This window comes from Patagioenas fasciata, chromosome 24 (genome assembly GCF_037038585.1).
Source record: "Patagioenas fasciata isolate bPatFas1 chromosome 24, bPatFas1.hap1, whole genome shotgun sequence".
NCBI lineage: Eukaryota > Metazoa > Chordata > Aves > Columbiformes > Columbidae > Patagioenas > Patagioenas fasciata.
In genome coordinates, this window is record NC_092543.1 from 5,524,655 (window position 1) to 5,547,937 (window position 23,283).

Below are 23,283 nucleotides of genomic sequence, written 5' to 3' on the forward strand. Positions count from 1 at the left end.
AATGTCAGGCCAGCCACACATACAGGACAGATCTGCACAGCAACTACGGGTTACCTTCAGGCTTTGTTGCCCTGTTCCCCTAATCCTTATTATTTGCACTGTTGTTTTGGAACAGGAAAAATATGAACTATTGGAACTTCCCTGTAGCTCAGGAAATCTGACTGCTAACCATCTTACATCCAGGAATCGTATCACCTTATTATGGAAGCTAACCTAGAAAATTCAAAGACAGACACGCCAAAGAAAGGGAAACAACTACATCTTTGAATATCATTAATAGTCATATTGCACAGGGGGCTGGGTTAAGGAAGCACATCTCTACAAACACGTCACATTTACCAGTGTTCTTCTCTGAGGAGGCTGTTCTGCCCAGATAGAATAGGAATCCGGAGCCAGACCAAGGACTTAGGCCACTAAGAATTAGTTTTGCAGATGCAATTTTGCTTTTCCACTCTTTAGCTTGTGTTTCCCACTGCACCACAATACAGGCAGTTTGGCTCCTGTTCCACATGCCTTGGGACAGGATTACCCCACCTGGGCTGCAGACAGCACACGGGACTAAATTCAAATCAGCAGTGAAACTATTTTCAACGAAACTAAAAGGCACGGCGGTAAACTGCTAATTAAATCCTAGGAAATTGTGTTCGATCTTCAGCCTGCTCATAACTTAGGAATGCAATATTTATTTTACCTTTTAGGAGCACGTCTGTGAGAAATTAAGTATCCCTATAAAAGTATTATTTAGGGAGTACATTAACAGGGTTGTTTCTTTGCTGCATGGGGTTTTTGTTTGTTTGGGTTTGGTGTATATATATATATACACACACACATATATATGTGTATATATATATACACATATATATGCGTGTATATGCGCATATACACACATATATATGTATATATGTATGTATATATATTTAAATAAACATACAAACTTAACAAGTACTAAACCGCAATTTCCACAGCATGAGAGTCAGCCGCTCCTCAAATCCCCACGCTGGGTTCCCAGCAGTAGGTCCCTTCTTGCTACACGGCACTAACTCTGCTGCCAGGCACTGCCACCTGCTGGCTCCACCTCTTGTCACCGGTCTCCCCACAACCGCTGGCAAAACTGGGGCACAGCGCGGGTTTAAAGCCGAGCGCGGATTTGCACAGCACCCACTAATCCATCCATATGGACGCACGCATCTTAGTAGACTTTTGCTTCCTTGTTCCTCCTAGTGTATCGTTTCAATATTATTTCGCCAGCCATTTTCGGGTTTGTGCTGATTAAAGCCAAGCCAGACCTGAAAGCAGTTTATCAGCTGGTACCTACGCTTCAGTGAGCCAGGGACATCAATGAGCCCTTGCTAAGGTGGTTAAAAAGTTGTCAATGGCCTCACAAGTGTGAAATACATTAAAGAACTCCAGGTATCAGTATGCTGCGTACAAATTTCACGTCAGTGCAACACCTTGGTTTTCCTGGGGTGCTCACAAGCTCTACCAGCTGTGTTTCGCTGTTCGGAGGCCATACGGGGCTATTTATGGGGTGAAATTACGGTAACGGTGGAATGCTCAGCTCCTGGGTGTACAAACAGAACAAGCTGCAGAAGAACAAACTTTAATCTCATTTTGCTATTGCCAGATAGCTCTCTGAGGACATTATATATATATAAAAAGCTTTCATAAAGCAAGCAGTTTGGATTTTTGCTGGTTCCTATAGAACGCAGCAGAGCAGTCCAATTTTTGAGCTTTCATGAGGCAAACGGGCAGTAACCTCCATTTCCCTGAGGTTCACTGCACATAAATGAGCTATTGATGAGCGCAGGCTGGCTCCTGACACTTGTCACCCAAAGGGACAGTCGTCAATCTGAGCACCAGTGACAGAACCTGTAACTCGCTCCAAAATCAGTGGAGCCTGGTTTTGGCTTCAGTGTATTGAGAGGAGTGGGAGCACCAGTGCCTTGGGGACGTATTTTAATTTGTTGTGCAACTCGATCTCTGGAACTAGAGATGTCTCTTCCCGTTTGTCAACCATTAACCTCCCATCCCACTCGAAGAAAACAGAGTTGTAAGAGCCAGTGTTGCAAACGGCTTCTGAGATTGTCTCACCCACCTCCACCTTCCCCTTGTGCGCTTAAATAAATGGGAGCTGAGCTTTCTGAGGCTCTAGATGTGACAGTCACCCACTCCGTCTCGGCTTCCTTTGTGTTTTGGGGCTTGTTCAAACCCCGAACTCCAAAGGAAACTTGGGAAGGAAGAACAGAGGCAGACAAGGGGAAGGAAAATGCCATCAACCCAAACTCCTCCGCCTGGGTGAAGCGTGTGTGGAGGAGTTTGCTTGCTATTCCTTTTGATATGATAATGAAGTGCTAAGGCAAACCTGGGGAAGGAGACAGCTCTTCTCTCTTCTCCCACCTCCGGGGGACTATTGCCTAATGCTGGTTTGCACCAGCCACCACACATCCCAAGTCATCACTATCTTTTAACTTCTGGATTGCCCGCAAGTGTGTTAGTCCAGTTCCTAGTGAGCTCTTTTTATAATTAACGCTAATTAAGCTCTCGTTTTGCAGGTGCAGCAGCAGAACCTGAGGCTGAAGAGCACCCAGAGACTGAACTTCCCACTGAAGTTTGCACGCTGCTAATAACGGCAAGTGCACGAAAACTGTTTCCTTGCTAGGCTGTCAGAATTCAAAGAGATTCCTGACCAATACAAATGCCTTGCTTCTTTTGGGTGAGAATGTTATTGTATTAACTGCCTTCCTAAAAATGAGCGATGGATGCATGGATGTAACCAGAGAGTACAGTCTGCTACTGAAACTCAGCCTCTTCCCCCCAAAATAACCTTACCTCTAGCTTGTGTTTTTCCCAGCTATAGGAAGAGATAGACAAGAGGTAGAGCCAGAAACTCCTTCACTTAATTATGACTTGATCTAACAGGGTATTTAGTTGATGCAATGGGATACCACAAATGCCTTTGCACTGGACTATAATAGACTACATTTTGCTTTTGGGCACTAGAAGGAGCTCAAGCAAAGCCCAGTTCTGGATTGCCACCCCCTGTGAAGCAATGATCCACTGACATCATGGATCGGTGTGACATGAAACAGTCACTTCCAGCATATTCTGTGGTTATTTAGCAGAAAGCACAACCTATGGGGCAGAGATACCTGAAGATAGATTTTAGGCAATGCACATCAACAGGTCTGGTTTATTTAACTGGCGTATTTAAAAACTATTTGCCATCCACTCTTAGGAATCCAAAGCAACTCAGCGTTTGCTATAGCAGCTCTCGCACGTCACTGCTCCGAGTTCACTTCAGGATTCTTTCCAGCTCTACTCTGTCTGCAGAAATGTGACCCCCACTGATCTAATGAAGGCTTTTGATTACTGTTTAATCTCGTGTGTGTGCCTGGCAGCAGGCTGGCGGCCCTGGGGACAAAAGGCTTCTATTTAGCCACAAACGGGGACTGTGCAGACAGACTTTCCCAGCACTGCCCTTTCATCATACCCCAAAATGAATTCAGGTGACAGGACAGGGCAGCTCCGGAGCCAGAAGGATCACAGAGCGGTGAACCAGCATGGTGCACCATAGACAAATTACCTGGTAATCACCGGGCAATTAACCCTTGGATTCTCTGTTTCAGGTAGTAGCAGCTCAGAGCCTTGTCCCTTAGGATCTGGGGGATGTCACTGGGGATTTAAAGCTTCTGTCATGGTTAAGCAGGACTACATGTGAACTGAGGAGAGCAGTGGAATGCTCTACCAAAGCAGTAAAATGTGAATTCCTGCTGCCATAATGAAGCAGTACAGTGCTTGCTGAGCACACCTGCCCGCAGCTGGGCACTGGATCTCCTCCGCAATTCAGTTTTCTTCTTGTACATGCACAAGATTTTCAAGTCGGTTTCTGAAACGCATCTTACTACAACTTTAGGGAGTCTTTAAAATAAAACCCAGTTGTTCCATTCTTCTCCAAAGTGTCTGTGTCCCGTAAGCAACCTGCACGGAGTGGTTAAATTAAAGAACTATGACCACGTATTAGAAAAATCCCAGTAACAGGTAACTGCTGAGCTCTTGCATTTCCACATAATTTGCTAACGTTAGGAAGGTTTTCAGCAGTGTTCCAGTCAGATGGGAGCTGAAGAGAACCATTTCTAGATATTTTTTTCCCAGACCTTGCAGCAGCATTCAATATTTATAAGGAATTCCCTGCCTTGGTAGCAACAACTGACAGTTACAAAAAATAAGTACACTATAAAACGCATTAATATTTTAAGTCTGCCAAAAACTGCTAGATGAAGATGTTTCCAGCTTTTGCCTGACTGGTTGATATTTAGTTCAAGCAAATAACTGACAAAAGGAACCGTATCTAGGAGGGGAAGCACAGAGTGTAGGGGAGTTTGCAGCAGCTACAGTGAAAGATTTCTCAATACACAATAAATCAGCAGCGGAATTGGGAAATGAACCAGTCCTGTGGTTCCTACTCCAGCCACTAATCCAGGGACCCGCACTTTTGTGCACTCAGATATCGCTATAGGATTCTATAGCGCATCAATAAAACCTTGCCCCACCTTCCAAATAAAACGTTGAGATTGTGCTGAATCCAGGCTTTTCCACAGACATGCAAATAACTCGTGTTTAATGGTGCGATGGAGAAAAACAGATAAATCTTGCTATCACTGTAATAAAGTGCCTTTTGTGAACGCTCCTGACAATAGCGGGCATGGTCCAGCCCCGTTCACAGTGCCAGCGTGTCTGCCTCTCCCTCCTGCCCCATCTGTACAGTTTGTTCTTGGCATATTTGTATCTCTGGAGCCAGCTGACCTTGAAACTCTCATCAGAGAGGGGGAAAATCATAACAAAATCAGCAGCCAGCAAGCCCAGCACCACCCTTAGATTTCATCGTTACTATCAGAGTGTTTTTCCTCTGTTCGCTTTGCACAGGGATGCCATCCAATAACACTGAAAGTGTTCCTACTGTCCCTGGAAAGGCCTGTTCAGAGTAAAACCAAAGGAAATTAAAGACCTACCAAGCAATCCACACAGGTTCATAAATATAAAACTGCAGGCAGTGACTGGCTGAAGCACTAAGGACAAAACGTACTAAATCTTTGCCTGGGGTCCCTCTGTCTTTCCTCCCCCATATTCCCTGCTCTGCAAGACGTGGTGGGTTCCCCATCACTCCTTTTTTTGCCACATATTCACACGCTGGCATTCCTGCAGCAACAGATCCCAAAAGTCACAGCCAAACTGTTGGCTTTGCCCTGCAGTCATTCATTGAATCTTTCCTTTCTGGTTGAATTTGCCTCGGGCCGATCCGTTTGCCGCTCGATGCAGCGACTCCAGATTTCAGACCTGCCTGGTGCTAAAATTGTACAAGAAAAGATGCTTCACCCAAACGGCAGAAATTTAATTTCCTTTTCTGTTAGTCATGAAATCTGTCCACTGTTTGATATAGCTGAGCCCGAGGTTAGGGTAATTAGTGTAATCTCAGGCTGTTATAAAACTTTCTCAGCATGCAATACAAGAAATAACTCGGAAATAGCTCTTCAGGGCTTAACAAAGCCCGACAGAGTCTGAAAGAGCTCAACAAAGCCTGACAGAGCCCAACAGGGCCGTACAAAGCCTGACAGAGCCCAGCTCTACAAATCACACCGCTCTCTGTTGCAAGAGCAGACATAAGGAATTATTGACTAGATTTCCCAGAATGTACCAGTGTAAATGAAGCATAACACCAGACTTGTAAACATGTCAACAAGAGTAAAAATAACTTTTCTCAGGAAATATGATGCCATATGGACGTGGTCCTTGTTCTGGTGAGGCTTCTTGCAGTTCCCCAGGCTTTTCCATGTCATGTTTTGTAGCAAGGTGACTGGGTTATGTCGCTTCAGCACTTAAATTGCCTAGGGCGGTGGTATTTCCACACTAACAATACCACTAGAATTTGAAAATTCAGTCCTGTCCCGCTCACGGAGCACTGATTCATTGCTGCTGACAGCTTGCATACACCTTGTCATGCAATGAAGTTATTGCAACTGAAGTGCCAGAAGGGCTACGATCATTGCTTTGGGTGATTTATCCAGGACTCATTCAGCGCTCTGAGCCAGCGCCAAGAAAACTCCCTCATGTACCTAGACCAGATGTTGTTCTCATCTGCACTATGTTAAATCTGAGCTAAAACTACTAAAGCCAACAGACACGTAGTGTTACTATCACCCTTGTTTCACCTCAGAACCACGCTCCTGTGTCCACCCTACCCCCCGAAAATCAGCAAAACAATCACAGCTGGACAAAGTTCAGCCTGATTTCACCTCTTTGCTGTGCAAAATGATTTTGGCATGTCAGAAAAGGCTGATTTTAAGTTTTTTTTAATTGATGGTCCTGGCCTTAATTCAAAAGAGAAGATGGACCTCTGTGGTACTCAGCCAGGGGGGTGTGAAAATGTTAACACAAGTGCTGTCTGACAAAGGTATCACATTTCCCCCACATTCTTCGGTCTTTTTAAGGGTTATTTCCCATCACCAGCAGCACCTCCAGCACTCCCTGCACAGCCCAGCAGAGGGTGGTGGGCAACCATCTGCTTTTTCATTCACCATTCTCAGGGCTAAAACCACACATCTCTCTCAAACATTATTTAACCACGCATCCTATTTGTGTGGAAGTACAGAATGGTAAGTATGAAGCGGAAGCTTTGCTGAAATAAGGTCTTTCCCCATAGCTTTTTCATGGAATGCCAATCTCAAGTGCTTTACCCATTTCTGAGGACTACATATGAGTTGACAGTTTTAGAAATGGTTTATGAGTTACTGTGCAGGACAAGCACGTTTTGGCGCATCTATCATTCGCAGAAAAGGCCGTGCAATAGAAAGGTTCAGTGTGGGTGATGCAGCCTGCATGTTAAGGCCGATGTACATTCAGACACACCACCGAGAATTTTCATTGCTCATGCAAAACTAGCAGGCTACAGCTGATCCTTGTATTACCAACAATGGTAACAGCTCTCTGCTATCAATCTTGCTGTCACTGCCCTCCAGAAAGACTCGTTTTGATGGGTTCACTCATCTGTAAAACTGTCATCCTTTACATGGCCCTTTCTAATGTCTTGACCTTTTAAAGCAAGGCCCAGGATTTTGTGTGATCATCTGCTAACCCTTTTGCCAGTGAAAGGACAGAACAAAGAGTATAATACACGTCAAGAGGATGTGCTGAGTTCTTCGCTACCCTGTTCTATGCCTGTGCTGCCTCTGGGACCGTATTCCAGCCCCTGGGAAATAACTGAATAAATAATCACTCCATATCACTTGCTCCATTCCTTACTCTACCTTCATCCAACCCTTTAGCCGCAAAGGGAATTCAGCAGAGCTCTAATTCTTCCGAGCAACACATCTCAGCCTTCTTCATGACTCCCGTGAGAGATCAGTGCCCGACTTCAGTGGGTCAGGATATCAAACCAGGCTTTTTACCTCGCTTCACCTTTCTCTGCCTTGGTTAACATCTGTGAAAAATAGGATGATGTCTGCTTCCTGTAGCTTTCTCTCCCTCCCCTGCATTCCGAAAGAGAAGGTGAATTTCATTAATAAATGCCGATAGAGTCCATGGAGACTTGCAGATAAAAAGACTCAACGTGGAGCAGAATATACTGTTCTACCTAGCAGAAAGCTTATGCTTTACCATTTCTTTTCAAAGCACCTACTGACATTGCTAGGCAACTGGGACATTGTCCAATCAAACAAACGAAACCTGAGTCTAATAGTCTATAAAATGTAGCTGAGAGCTGTCAGATAAACCGGCAACAGATTGAAGGAATCTCTAAAGCTGGAAGAAAGAGAAGGTTTAAATGGTCAGTTGAACCAAACAGTAACCTTAGAGATGTATCCCAAGGGGTACTCAACCACCATATCCAGAAGGGGACACCAGGGGCATAGCGATATTTGGGAGCTTTTGAGGAGGAGCAACATCAACTCAGATTGTCAAGTGACCTTAAAGAACAGCAGTCCAAGGGATGGTTATTGTTGTGCAAAGAATAACGCAGTGTTGTATCTATATAGAACTCCTCCTTTCGTCTACAGAGTACAAAGGGTGGAAAAACTGAGGCACAGACAACAGACCTAAAGTAAGTGATCCCATTTTAAGACTTCATACCATTTGATCAATTGTAGCTCAAACCCTCCTTGTTAGAGCACACTGTGTATCTGTGCTCATTCTGCTACCAAATTAATAACCACTGTCACTGAGTTGCAGGTAATTACCGCTTTTTGTGCAAAAGACACAGTTTACTACACCTAGGAAGGAAACAAGTGCCTTTGTTGCAGTGCACCCATGCCCTACATTTTCAGGGGAAATAAGGACTTCTCTAGCACTAACCTCCTCTGCCAAGCGGCTGAATTACATGTAAATGCAAGTAATGAGCTTTACTCCTTCCAGTGAGAATCTGGCATCATTTCCTCCATGAGCAGAATTGCATAAACCCCGCTTTCCCCACGTGGCGTTATCAGCAGGGGTGTTCTACCCCGCGGCCTTGCCAGGGGGCTGAAGGGAATTCTAGGTCACCCTGTTCCAGGAAATCTTTATTGCAGCTATGCTGTATAACAGCTTAAAGACAGTGCTAAATCCTGCTCACCAGTCCTCCGTGCTTTCTAAAAAATTAAGCATGTGAATGTGCCTAAAAAGCTCCAAAACAACTCATCAGTGGGCAGCCAAGTTTATATCCCGTGCTACAAACTGCAAATGCTGTTTTCCCCTCTCCCAAGCCCGCCTGCACCGCTCTGGAAAGAAGGCAGATAATACCTTGCTGCCAATGAGGTCTCTGCTGTTCAACTATGAGTTAAATAACACAGGTCTCTGCCTTTTGGATTTCCACATGCATTGCCAAGTCAGCTTTGTTCTTGAATTTAAATAGCCTATGCATTTAAATTTTGTCATTACAGTTAGCAGAGGAGGCCAAGGGCTTCAGCTACCTGCTGTCTATGAATAAGGAAGGCTGAAGTGATTAGAAATCCTCTATTTTCATTAGTAGCAATGCTTGAAGGTGCTGGAAGGGATGAGGAATAGAATCAACCTCATCTGTTAGACAGTTCTTCCATTTCAGACACTCGCTGTCCCAGAGATTTACACTTTCTCCAAGCTTATCGGCATGCTGGCGTGCATGACAATTTATTTAAAGAAGGGTGTTGGTGACAATCCCTGCTAAAAGCAGCAAAAAGCCACTTCTCGTATTCTTCTCTCAGCTATGACAGCGCTTGTTCACCAAAAGGAAAGTTCGGGGAATTAATCACAACTACATATACATCAGATCGAATATTCAGTCTCCTGTTACTGCTGCACTGCTGTCTAGAATACGCTCAGCGTTTTACTCAGGCAAAATGAGACGTAACTGGAAGGACAGAATCACCTCCCCTGGGACCCCGAATAGAACTGCAATGGATTCAAATCCCTCCCCACGGTGAGCACAGAGTAAATCAGTAGTGAGAGGCTGCCAGCCCAGCTACACCGAGGTTAATGAATAAACAACTGCCTGCAGTGCTCACTCGCCTACTGTGCTTAAAATATGTATCTGTGATCACATCTCAGGGAGACCTCTTCTAGAAATAATCATGCCAAGAGATAACGGCATTACATCTTTTTCCTTTGACAAAGCAAAGATTATCAACAGTTATAGAGGAAAAACTTCTCTTAGGCAAATAGATTGGTCATAGAGGACTTGCTTTTTATGGAAAATGACTTTATTGTGGAAAACACTGGAAAAACGAGAGAAAATAGCAAATATAGCGAGGGACATTGTGAAAATGTTAGCTCGGTCACACCTTGTTCTCCCCACTTTGTGGGAGACATTCCCAGGAAAACAAGGAAGCAAGCTCAGAAAAAGGAAGATTGTTGTGAATTAGGAAGAGTTTCTGGTGTACCGAGGATTTAATTGCTTGGCTATGGATGCATTTTCAGAAACGTTACCCCAGGTGAATAAAATAATCAGTTTATCAAACACAACAGCCTAGATTTCCAAGAGTCTCTTGGGTGATTTGGATGTGCAACAGCAGAGACAATAAAGAGAGGTCACTTTGTAATGTATTTTGTGGGAGTCTCTGCCGTTCAAGGGGTCTCAGACAGAGCACCCAGGAGTCATTTGTCGCCTGTGAAAATCTGGGTCATTTACTCCCCTCTTCCCACTCTGCTTTTTTCCACACTAAAAATATAGAAAGAATCTTCTGGCTTCAGACCGAATCAAGTCGTTAATTACACTGTTTCCCAAAAACCTGTGACTGAATTCACTTGGGGAGTTTCTGAAAGCTGTGGAAAGCTCTTCTTTTTATATAATCATCTTTTGACAAGACTCAGAGAAAAAAGGAAGAAAGCCCATTCACTTTTAATTTCTCAGTTTTGAGGATAATATTTAACAGAAGTAAATCCCTTTAAGGGCTCAACTACGTTCTTTCAAGATAGTGGGGGAAAAATCCCAATGAGTTTCATTGCAGAACTAGCTTGGTTGCTTTGAAAAATTATGTTAGCGATCTGCGGTATGTTGTGTGATGCAAGAACATTAATATGTGCCATTATGAACTGCCAAATGGTAAAAACGACAGGATGCCTGCAGATACTAGATCCAGGATACAAATAACCAGATTGGAATATACTACATCAATTACTCAGCTCCTGGTAAAAGTATCTGGAGCGATTCCATCGTAGGTTCCCGGTGGTCTAAATTCTATAGGTGTGTTGGTATCTTCACAGCACACCTGCCTTGCAGGAATATTCGGAGGTGTCACAGATGGATTAACGTGCTTTGGAGATGAATAGTGCTGCTTATCAACTGTATTATTAACGACAGAGCTATTAAAACAATAGGATGGCTAATAAGTGAGCTTAATTCCATAAGTGTCTTTTTTGGGGGGTTCTTATTGCTATATAACCAAGGGAAGATCAACTTCCAGTCTGAGGATGACAACGTTGAGGGTAGAACTCATTTTTTGACACTAGACCTCCAAAAAATAGGGATATAAACTGCTCTGGCATCCTGCTGTTGTACGGGCTCTGGGTCTCAGCTCAAATCTAGCAAGGAAAGTTCAAGCAGGAGTTCGGGCAAGGGCACGCAAGTCTGATACAGCACAGACCAAAACATCTTGGGCAGCTCAACACTTCTGCGGTGTTTTTTCTCCATCCAGCAGCCATTCCTCTGCCTTTCATATCCAATATATAAACCGAGCCACGATGCTAATGAGCCATTGCATATAGATGAGCTGGCAACCAGTCTGAGCTGACACAGCCGCACATAAAAGCCAAAGAGGGCCCTGGGCTCTCCTGTGAGACAGAAGCTCTTGGACCCACGTCCTGTGGAATGTGCATGGTCTAGGTGACACGGGCAGCTTTCCGTCCCACCTTTACTGCTTTGGACACAAGGTAAGAGGCTCAGTGCTATATTGTTTTCTCGAGAAAATCCACAATATTTCCACATCGACTGTCCTATCGGTTTCCTTGCACAAAATTGCCACCTGATGACTGCAGCAAGGGAAGCAGAGAGTCCTTGCTTTGTGGAAGAGGAGGTTTGGGTTCTATTCTGCTTATTCACTGGCTTTTCCTTGGGCAACACTCTTGATAGATCTGTGCCGCAGTTTCTGCTAACCCTGACAGTTTACCATTGTCAGTTATACCTTAATTCAACACGTTTCAGTTTCACAGCAGTAACAGGCACATAGAAGTTCCCTACATCCAGATGCACTGAGATGCTCAGAGGCTACAATACAAGTTTCTCAAAATTACTGTTAAAAAAAGTAACCAGCCTTAAATGATTTTCCATTGGGAGCCTGACAACATGTAGCGCATGGTTCACTTCCCTAATCGCACACTCAGTCTCTTTCCTCAACCCATATAAACTTCAGCAGGGGACAGAAGAAAAACCTGCATATGTGTTAGTATACATTTAAAAATCAGGACATACCACTTAAGGGTTGACTTGTCAGAATATGGTAATTAGAAGTGTTCCAGCTGACAGTGCCCCTTTAATGAATTATTAGTAATGTTCTCTGAGAACATCTGATGAAAGACACCATAAGAGTTTTTACTTAAACCAATTTTCTGCGTGACGCAACCTCGCTGAACAAGAAAGGGAAAATCTCCATTATAGAATTAAATTAGGAAAATAATGGTTTGAATGATTAGGAAAGAAGAGGTGCCCCTTCTGTACTGGTGACCCCTATTTCCCATACCACAGCCCTTTTCCATAGGTGCTTATCTAATAGCTGCCACTATTTTCTTAAATTCTGTTTAAAAAGAAGGTGTAGCGTAGAAAAGCTTTGGTCATCAGCTGTTAACGAGTGTTATAGACGCACAGCGCAGTGATGAGCGGCTCAGTTTTAACGCAGATACAGCAATGCCCAGGGCCTGATCCTTTCGGCTAATACCTAAAACGGGTCCAGGGGATTCTGAGCGGCGGTTCAGGCATTGCACAAACCTCAAACCAGTCAAACCGTGCTGGCAGGGGGTACACGAGGACTTGGAAGGAGGGCAAAGGGCACTAAATCTTAATCAGGGATTTGTATTTGGGTGTGAAGGGGCCGGGAGGTACTAAGATAGGTGGTGGAAAGAGGCGCTCGTGCCTCATTTCCTTCCACTGAGGTTCGTGCTGGTTTGCAGCTCCATCCAGACCTGGGTGTTCTTTAAAAGAAATGTAACAGAGAGCAGCTCTGGGAATTCACGTTTCTTGGCAGAAGTTCTGTGGACTCACCCCTATAGCTGGTAAGCAGCGATATTCTGGGGTCACTGGGTGGTTCCTGAAGGGGGTGGTCATGGTGAAAGCACTTTGGGGTTCAGAGCATCCCACGCCAGAAAGCTACTCCGGCCTTTCAGCCGCAGTCAGCAGCTCACCTTAATGCTCCATAGCCAAGACGCATCGCTAAGCCTCTGGACTACAGTGGGAATGAGGGGAGTTCGACACCAAAATGCAGATTTACCTTCCTAACCAAGTTGCTATGGAAGTGCCAGCTTTCTATTCCCTCAGCAGCACCATTTACCAAAAGACGCACTAGCACTATATACCTGAGGCTTTATTTCTTGTCTGTGAAACACGACTGTAGCTCAGCCCACCTGCTGGAGAAAAGGAGTTTTATAGTTCAGGTTTGGAGGGGTTTTCTGTTGGCCCACCCTGCATATTTTCACGAGTCTTCTCCACGGAGCAGGTGAGGGGAGCGCGTTGGGCTGCGGGTGGCTGATGAGCTTGCATGCATGCTCACAGAGGTAAGGTGGTTTCATTTGTTTCACAGCGCAGGGTTCTGATGTGCAAACGCGCTTCCTCTGCGGTACCCCACGAAAAACGCTAAGTAAGTGAAGCTGGCTCGTGCTTTAATAAACTATCTCAGCTGCATTCTGTACTGTAGGGAGAAATGTGTACCGAATAATCACAAACAGCAAGATATTACTTGAATCCCTTGGAATTTCTGTCCCCAAGAGAAAAAACAAGTGACACTTGCATCACAGTTACAGCCACTGTAACAGACACCCTGTGTGTGAATGTCTGCTAATATCAAGAGATAAAACAAGGATGTCAAATTAACTTTATTCATCTAAAATTTGGAGGTTATGTCTAATCCTGTCACCTGGTTTGCTCTGGAACATAAGGACCTCCTGCAGAAAATGCATTAGAGGCTGAACAAGAAGAGGCAGAAAGAGCCATTGGGCACTTGGTGATAGTGATTTAAGAACAAAGACCTGCTCAGTGTGGAGACTCAATACATCTAAACTTCAGACTTTCATTTGCAAAAATACCTGCAAATTGGTTTAATATTGATGCATTTTGAAAAGCCAGAATGTATTTATTTCTGTTTCATTCCTTGCTGAGAATAGCGAGATATTATGCACACAAAAGCTTTTTGTCTTAGATAATGTTTCTGCCAAAATAGCAGTTGGGCATCTCTTATTTATAGTCTCCTAAAATCTGAGCTCCATCAAAATCCTACCTACAGCAAGTTGTTACACACTCAAGAAGCCCCAGATCTTTTTGAAATAAGTGAATTTACCCACATAACACCCTAGTTTTGCTTCCCTTCTATGAGTAGATAGAGAAACAAGATGCAAAGGGGAGAACACTTGGCCATAGTATATAAAAAAATGGGAAAGGCAGGAACTGAGCTCAGCTATTTAAACTCTCCAGGGAATACTTTTTAACTTGACTATGTTTCCTAGGTCCTGCAGTCTTCTTAGGGCAAAAAATCTTGTTTATGGGTTGAGACACAATATGCTTACTAAGTTTACTCTTTTCTGCAAAACAGCAAGGAAGAGAAAGTGCTGAATGCTGGTCTCTGACTTTGGTAATAAGTTGATTTAATTGGATTTGATTTTTCAAATGTAACATCTCAAGTCAGCCATAAACGCTGGAATTAGCATATCGCATCGCAACGCGGGAGACGTTTCTAAAGTAGCATAAGGAGATGAAGTCCATGCCAAATGAATTTCAAATTACACTGAGGATGAACTCAGCCATACGCATGTCAACCTAGAACTGTGCAGGCTCGGAGTGCAGCAAGCGGGAAAGTTATTAATGGCTTCACTCGCTATTAAGAATGCAAAGTAGCTATTTTGCACCCAGTTTGCTCATATGTCTCTTCACATCCGTGACCCATGTGATGGGTCAGTAATCCACTCAATGCATTCTGAAAGCCAAGAATGTCTTGCAAGTCAATTACACTTACAGAAATAATTAAAACACAAGAGTAGCTGAAGGACTGGAACAGAGAAAGCTCTGCTGGTGAAACACTGCAGAGGTGGCAGATTGTCCCTGCCTTTAGATTTGCAGCTGGCATTCCTCAATACCTTCAAAGGGCACCGTGCACACCCCTGAAAGCAGAAATTAGCCTGAAAATGTGGCAATTTGGAGTTTTAGGATTTCAGGGAATAATCAGGTATTCATGTAACTAAAAGCTATTTGCTTCAGGCAGGAGATGTGAATAAAAAAAAAGTAGGACATTAGGCAAATAGCTTCCTACTGAGATTTCATTCTCAAGATTTACTCCCCAAATTTGTTTAGCTTTCATGGCATTCAGTTGTGATAAATCACAGGAATATTTAACCCGATCTACTAGGCACAAGCAGCCTCATTCAGACAGACAAGATTTGCTTCATCAGAGCTCGTATGAAAGAGCACCGAACGCATTTAACACCTCTGACTTCAGCTGGAAATCAGTCATGGTGCAGCAGCCGAGAAAAGCTGAGGGAAGGGAACGATTGAGATGAGGCTGTAATGGGACCAGAGGCATCTTGACAGCTTGGTTGGACATCACTGCTGGTGACCGATACTCTTCTTGCTGAACCTCCACTGATTAAACACATGGCATCAACCAGCAAACACCAATCCCTGCGGGCCCAGTGGGCAGAAAAAGGAGATGGGAGATCAACAAGTAGCAGGTGATGTGCTTCAATATAAGCTCAGCATGTCGGGTGGATGGATACATGAAGGATCGATCTCCTATAGAAGAAAGCCTATATCATCCCAAAAGGTACAAGGAAATGTGCATCTGGTCAGGAATGCAAGTAATGCTTTCAATTTTCAACAATTCTAGGGTTTCATCATTGGTTTCTCTGCAACTGGCAGAGAACCAGTGAATAGACAGAAAAGCAGCAAAAGAGTTAATAGTAGAAAAGACCTCTATAAACTAAATATGTGGGATTCACCTATAAGAGTACTAATTATTGAAGGGAGGGGATGAGAAGGGCTAAGTAATAAGCAGCACAGAACTTCTGCTGTGATGTCGCATCCCTTTAATCCCTGGCAACCGAGACATGCAAAGACAAAACTACTTTACACAGAGATATAAACTATCCAAGGAGAGAGCTACTTCACTTTGTTCTTTATCTTAAGAAAGCAATAGAATTAAGTATGGAAGAACTGCCTTCTATATGGGAAAAAACCCTGTATCTATAGAACAAGATCTCAAAACACTTTATAAGCAACAACTGTGTTCAGTGATCATCTCGGGGCAGGGCGATCCAAAAGTTTTGTATAAAACAACACTCTACATCATGAAAAACCGTTATCAATGTTAACATAGCTTCACAGTCGCATGCAAAGTAGTGGAATTATTTCCTTCGCAGATGGGGAGCGTAAGTTGGCAATGGGAACAGTCTGAGACCACAGGGTCAGGACTACAGCTCAACAACTGCCTGTTCCTAGACCAGGGAAGCCCAGTTTCTCCTCCACCCATCCTTAACCATTCCAGGTGAAGCCACAGGCCAGTGCTACACTGTGCAACTCGTACCGTGAATGACAAACCTCTGGTCGGAGCACCAACAAGCTATGGACAGGCTACATCCTAAAAACACAGAGGTACAACTCAAAAGAACTCTTCCTACTGCAACATCATCCAGCGTAGGGTGAGCAACTTCATGTTTTTCTTGTGCATTGAGTAAGAAAGAACCTTTTTCCGACCACACTGAAAGCTGTTGCCACAGCGCTAAATGTTTTCTGTCCGCAACCTTCCCCGCCCCCACAGCTGGGTCCTTTTCGGGGTGGTACAAAGCCACTATCGGTTTAGATTGCCTGACACTTTGGAAAGAAAGGGTGTACGTGAAGGGAAGTTTTATACACAAGGTAATGCTGAGCACCGAGATACCTTGAGATCAGACGCTGAACAGGGTCAGTGTTGGCCAGAGGTGGTTTTGCCTCAGGGAATGGTTGTTTTCTGGCTGATGCCCGAGTCAGCTGCCTCTGCGCCTTCGGGGCTCCTGCAGAAACCCTCTCGCCGCACCACACTTGACATTGCCGATCTGCACAAAAAAATACAGCGAGTTAATGATTCAACCCCTTAAATACTCCAGCAAAGAACAACAAGACGAGAGAAGGTGCAGAATTGGTTCACATGACTCTTGTCCCTTTTCCCCGTGACTTTTACAGCGGGAGTTTATGCAGAATCGCCCCCCCAGCCCACATCGCACTGCAATACAGCTCTTTGGTTGCAGATGGATTCTGCTCCCAGCCACACAGCTGAGAGCTTATTCCAATCTGCTTTTCTAACACCTTTCTCTGGAGACAGAGAGGAAAAAGTGACTAGACAAAACCTGCCTTCCTCCTTTAGAAAGTTCCGGCAAAAAGCAAAACGTTCTATTGTCAAGATTCTCTTAAAGTTGAATACAAAACCAGCATAGCACTGTTGGTGAGTTAAATCCGTATTTTTCTTCTCTTGCAACCACACCACCACATCACACACAAGAATTTTCTCCTGGAGAGCCATTTCCTATTGAAAATTTAGTATTTTCAGTGGAACCCTAATTGTCTGAAAACAGAAATAATGCTGTTGGGAAAGTCTGTTGTATCGTAAAGACTGCTTAGCTCCCAGTTCTCCGCAGAGCAGAGGCAGGATACCCAGCATGATAGATGCTATAAATCAGATTGCTATAGTTACAATTGATACAATAGAGGGCTAGGTGTCTTTGGCTTCTTAATTCTGATATCATTTTGATATCAGCAGCAGGACAGAGATAGAATGCAGCAACTGTCACCCCATCACAACAGGCACATCCCTGCTCTACCCAGGCCAGGCAATGGTGGGCAAATGAACTCTACTCGCCAAAGGTCTCAGTAGTAAAGCAGCCAGCAGACAATACACCATGAGACTAAGTGACATAGTTTGCTTTTCTCATAAAAAAGGATATTATAAGGTATTAGGAGTTGGATATTTCACATATTTTGTTCAGAGAAAGTTCAGCACAGAAAGGAGATCTGAGTTTTGAAAAGAGCAGAACAGGACTGAAAAAAATAATCTTTTAACACTGTATCCCCCTTTCTTCTACCTAAGCTGCTTAGAACTTCATCTGAATCCCTAACAAAGATGTATTTCTAACAAAAGCGGCGGGTTCAGCGAGCTGCTTTTCATTTGTGCTGTCTGCCGCTAATGATTCGGTTCTGCCGACTTTGCTCGCACACCCACCGCTGCGAGGGAGGAACACGAGTGATCCACAGCTATCAGCAATGCAGCGAAATAGCAGCTGATGGAACTTTGTTCTTGTCAGACCCCTCTCAAACATTAAACACCTTCCCCTTCCTTCTCTCACTGATGTCCTCAAGTGCCACGCACGGCTGAGATTAAAGCCATTTCCCTGGATTAACGTGCATGGTACGAACACCCAAAGAACGATTGAAGCACCTGGTCATTATCCCCCTGCATTCAAAAGTTTTCAAAACAAAGCGAGTGAAAGCGAATAAGAGCAAAGAGAACCATTCAATTCCATTTCTGAATGAGCAGAGGAGCACCAGCTGGTGAGTAGCAATCAGGAGCTGCAATAATTGTTGCTACCTACAGGCAGGAATGCAGAAAAAGGTAGAAATGTATATATTAACTACTAACTTCTATTAAATATTCTGGGTGGAGGGACTTTCATTAGTTAAGATTATGAATTTGAGAATGGAAATCCAAAAGTTTCTGCTTACTCCAGTGGTCACTGTGAAATATGAGACTGGAACAGCGAAATGGAAACTACACGTTTTCATAGGTAACCTTGACGTGCCATCTTTATTCATTAAGTAGTTTTATTGGTCAATGCCTCATTGTTTAAGAATACAAGCAGTGCAGAGCACCTTTATAAACATATTATGCCTGGGGACAGCAGCAACTTCACCAACCCCCGCAAAGCACCGTTTCACACACCAGACAGACAGCAATTCCCTGTTAATCTGGGGCCAACAGGAAACATATTCTGGTAAATATTAGCCAAGCCATAGCTGGGTTACCTCTGCTGATTTAAACCAAAAGGACTTTAAGTGCTGTATTATATAAGTCGCTCTATTTAATCTCCCCTAGACAATTTGCAATATACTCGCAGTGTGCTCACGCAGGAGGGAATTTTTCCTCCAGTTGAAGCAAATTAAAGTTCCAGAAGTTTCCAGTGAAGGCTGAACCAGACCCAGCACTCTTCAAGTCCAGGTCCTTCTAAAGAGAACATCACCCATGGCAGCTGCAGGTCCCTAAGATATTCAGGTCTCCACATGGCTGGGGACACCACATCCTTTGAGACACAGGAAACTCAGCATATACTTTGTGTGAGTCACCAGTGAGAAGTTAATTTATTTTGGTTCTTTTTAAGCCGAAGCATTTTGCCCCCAAGAAATCTGATTACAGCGCACAGCTCAATTGGGCTACGTGAGAATGATTTTATTTAACAAAGGCTACATAGGCACACAGGGGACGCTTTCAGGGTGGGTGAGCACTGGGCACTAATCAAACACATCCTCTCTGGCAAGGAAACACATTTTGTGCTTGCAGGGTGATCAACTGCGAAATCAACTATTTCTTCTAAGAACATTCCTGAATTTTGGGTCAAAATCGGGCCCTAAGTCTAAGAATATAGTAGACAACATCTAACTGCAGTAGGTCACCCTCTCTATATGGCTGAATAAATCCAAAACTGGGTATTTTCCAAATGTAGGTTGATCCAAATTCCACTCCGAACACATCTGTAGTGTTTTATCCATCAATGACTCTAGTGTTGACATGACTAATTATAAAGGACAAAATTAACAGGGATGCAGAGCTATACGTTGCTTAAATGGAAGACTTCAGAATCTGATCCTTTAGTCTTAGCATTACCTTTGTGGTGAGTAAACATCCAATCATCCTGCTGCTGAAATTTAATATTTTCTTTTATTCTCACTGAAAAGTCCTATTTCTGGCTTAATTATGCCTTTTGCTTCTACTCTTATTCCTCCTTAAATTCACTGTTCTCCTAATGGTGACCCACACACCCATGTGCATGGACAGGCCCTGCTTTGTCTTCTAAAAGGCAGAAAACCTCCTCAAAATGTAGCCGCTCCCCACTACTTCTCCCCATGTATATCCACAAAGTTACCTGCTTTTCTACACCTCCACCTACTCAGCTGAGCAGGGGACAATATTAACAGTTGACTGATTTAAAGTTTACCGAGTAAGCCAAAATGATCATTTTTTCCTGGAATGCTCCTTAGGCAAGAACCTATTAGTTTTCTCATGTACTTACTGGAGCTTTTCTCTACCAGTTGAAGGGAAAATATGCAAATCATGTAACCTTTTCCTAAACAAGTGTCTTGAGACTTCCTCAGGATTTACTTCTCGCTTGCAGGCATAAACGAAACCTGCCTTACCCATAACGTGTATTATTTCTTACTCTGCAGAACACAATCAGCAGAGGGAATGTTCAGCTACCTCCGGAAACGCTTTAGCAACCACATCAGAGAACGCAGCCGGCGAAGAGCAAGGCTCGTCTCTAAAGACGGAAGGTGTAACATAGAGTTTGGCAATGTAGGACAGTCAAGGTTTGTCTTTTTGATTGATATATGGACAACTATCCTGGATCTCAGGTGGAGATACAAAATGACTATCTTCATTTCAGCGTTCTTAGGCAGCTGGTTTCTGTTTGGGCTCCTCTGGTACGTTGTGGCGTACGTACACCAAGATCTTCCAGAATTCAATCCTTCCATAAATCACACCCCCTGTGTGGACAACATCAACGGCCTGACTTCAGCCTTCCTGTTCTCCTTGGAGACCCAGGTGACCATTGGCTACGGCTTCAGGTGCGTCACAGAACAATGTGCCACCGCCATTTTCCTGCTCATCTTCCAGTGTATCCTGGGGGTCATCATCAATTCTTTCATGTGCGGTGCCATCTTGGCCAAGATCTCAAGGTCCAAAAACCGGGCTAAGACCATCACCTTCAGCAAGAATGCTGTCATCAGCAAACGTGGTGGGAAGCTGTGCCTCCTCATCCGGGTGGCCAACCTCAGGAAGAGCCTGTTGATTGGGAGCCACATCTACGGAAAGCTCCTGAAGACCACCATCACCCCAGAAGGAGAAACAATCATTTTGGACCAGGTCAACATCGAATTTATAGTTGACGCTGGCAATGAGAATCTCTTCTTCATTTCCCCATTAACTATTTATCATATCATCGATAAAAACAGCCCATTCTTCCACATGGCCGCAGAAACCATTCTGCAGCAAGATTTTGAACTGGTGGTGTTTTTAGATGGCACCGTTGAAGCCACAAGTGCTACCTGTCAAGTGAGGACATCCTACATCCCAGAGGAGGTGCTCTGGGGTTACCGCTTTGCTCCCATTGTGTCCAAGACCAAAGAAGGGAAATACCGAGTGGACTTCCAGAACTTCAGCAGGACAGTGGCCGTGGAGACTCCCCACTGCGCCTTCTGTCTCTACAATGAGAAAGAAGCTAAAGCCAAAGAGAAGAAGGGTTATGACAACCCTGGGTTTGTCTTGACAGAAGCTGGTGAAACCAGTGACACAAAAATGTAGTTCCAGCTGTTCAATCTTGAGAGAATTAACAACTTAGAAAACAGAAACACAGGTTTGGTTTTACTCTAAAACATCGTTCATCTTCTCAAAGCCTCAAATCAAAGAGGTACAGAATACCAGTGATCTCCAGAACACTATTTAACTACTATATATACATATTTAATAGAATTTATATTTTTATACCTATTGGACATTTTATGAAGCTGCTACGTTGGAATGTCCAACTCACTTAAGTTCCCAGAGGTACACAAGTCATTTAAAAAGCCTGAAAAGATGGAGAGAAACTTCAAGACACATTAAATGGAATGAGAACGTGCAAAGGGGAGACAGAAGGCAAAGCTCAAGAAACCTAAGGGACTTAGGAGCCCAAACCTCAAAAAAATCCACATTTCTGGCTGCCAAAGTCCTCTATGAAACAGACTCTTCAGCTCTGGAACACCTGAGCACACGTTTTGAAGCAATTCCTTCTTCCTTTGGAGCTGGTGCCTCTGAAGAAACGGAGCATTAAGGGATGGTGCATGCTTAGGAGGCTGGAAAAGACAAAGCTTGTGCCATTGGGCTTCATGTAGAACTCTGTGAAATACAACTTCTCTCCTCTGAAAGCTTTTGATTCCTTTCAGGGAAAAATAGTCAAATGAAAGGCAAAGAAACAAGGCAAAGCAGAGACCCACTAGGGGAGAAGAGGAATTTTACAGCTTGTTCCTGTCTCACTCCTCAGATCCTCTTCGCTTCCCCAAGAGCTGGCCAGCTGAAATTAGGAGACATCTAAGATAACTATCCCGAAATGTGGGAAATGAACACATCCACTGCTTCCCACCCAGCAGAAGAGCAATCCACTGGGAGAAGAGAGGAGACGCCCAGCTCTAGATGTACCCCGCAAACAAAATCCACAATGCAAACACTGATTATCTTTTCCTTTGAAGCATGAAGGTCTTGTTAAAACAAAACCGCAGCACAGGAGCCACCCAGCAACAGTGGGCTTCAGATTCAGCCCCAAACCGTTCATCTCCCCACAGCAAAGTGTGCATCCCTACAGGAAACCTTTTCTGCTCACTGGTAGCTCAGTAGTGGTGACTTTTTCCAGGTATGATTTTTGACGTTTAAGTTTCAAGCAGATGAAGAAGTTTCCTAGTGATGTAACTCAGTTCACCTATTTTTAACACTCTGCTAAATTGGAAGCACTGTTTTAAAAGCTGCCAGACTGACCGGTTTTAAAAGGAGGAGAGAATTGAGCCGGTCAAATGATGACAAGACAGTTATTTTGCAAAAGACATGAGTACAGAAAACAAACTGTGGGAACCAAGAGTGTTCAGGTCTTTGTCCCAGTGTAGTACAGACTGTTGGGCCAGAACAAATCACTTCAGTATGTATCTCAGATTTGCCGTTTGTAACATGGGACTTAACGTACTCGTGTTGTAAAAAGAACAATGTTATAAACAATTATGTCACTAAAGCACTTTAAAGGCCAGTTCTCAACTGTCTCCATCGTTCCTGTCTTCAGTGCACCACTGTTACACCATTGAGCAATCCTAGGAAGGTCAGCACAGAAAGTTCTATTCTCGTCACACATCAGAATTACTAAAAGCAGCTGCACTATGGCTAGACCTACGCAATGCTAGAACCGCCAGCTGAAACCTTCAGGGTCATTCGCAGATGTTGCCCAATACCTTAAGCATACTGGTTTTGCAACCTTGCAAAATAGCATTGTCAGCTGTAAAAACATTTTTACAGTCTCGATCATCACAGCATCAGAGCTTGGAAGGGCAGTTTCATTCTCCTCCACTTTGAATGGTACATACACAATAAAACCCCAAAAAACCCCAAACCGTGAGTGATTAGTGACCATCCACCGAAACTGAGGAGGGAGCAGAGAAGTGAAATGAAGTCTCGGGAGTCCCAGGCTTGTCTGAACTGAAAGGCTGCTGTGCTGCTCAGCCCTTCCTTAGTTGCTGCTCCATTTCCTTTCTAGGCTTCCTGTACAGTTGCCCTGTGTATAAATAACTTCCTAGAAAGCAGCACTGCCAGTGTTTGATGCTTACAAGTTATA

At 43.9% G+C, this 23,283-nt stretch overlaps 2 protein-coding genes across 4 annotated transcripts in view; one reads left to right on the forward strand and one right to left on the reverse strand.

Annotated features, from left to right (window-relative positions):
* Positions 1-23,283, reverse strand: part of KCNJ5 (potassium inwardly rectifying channel subfamily J member 5) — a 66,077-nt gene that overhangs the window by 39,388 nt on the left and 3,406 nt on the right. For both annotated transcript variants that reach the window (XM_071798685.1, XM_071798686.1), the window contains one exon: positions 16,572-16,725. The gene's annotated coding sequence lies outside the window, so the exon portion shown is untranslated. The remainder of the gene's footprint in view (positions 1-16,571; positions 16,726-23,283) is intronic.
* KCNJ1 (potassium inwardly rectifying channel subfamily J member 1) lies at positions 11,230-22,704 on the forward strand. 2 transcript variants are annotated; one of them, XM_071798689.1, is made up of 3 exons: positions 11,235-11,370; positions 12,604-12,705; positions 20,102-22,704. In XM_071798689.1, exon 3 carries the CDS (start codon positions 20,121-20,123, stop codon positions 21,234-21,236), a length of 1,116 nt encoding a protein of 371 aa, XP_071654790.1. In that variant the 5' UTR covers positions 11,235-11,370; positions 12,604-12,705; positions 20,102-20,120; the 3' UTR covers positions 21,237-22,704. The 2 variants fall into 2 exon arrangements, with proteins under 2 accessions (XP_071654789.1, XP_071654790.1); XM_071798688.1 differs by lacking the exon at positions 12,604-12,705 and having other exon boundaries at positions 11,230-11,370.

What these genes read in the sequence shown, in the direction of transcription:
- KCNJ1 (XM_071798688.1), top strand. Translation starts at nt 20,121, where the DNA reads ATGTTCAGCTACCTCCGGAAACGCTTTAGCAACCACATCAGAGAACGC.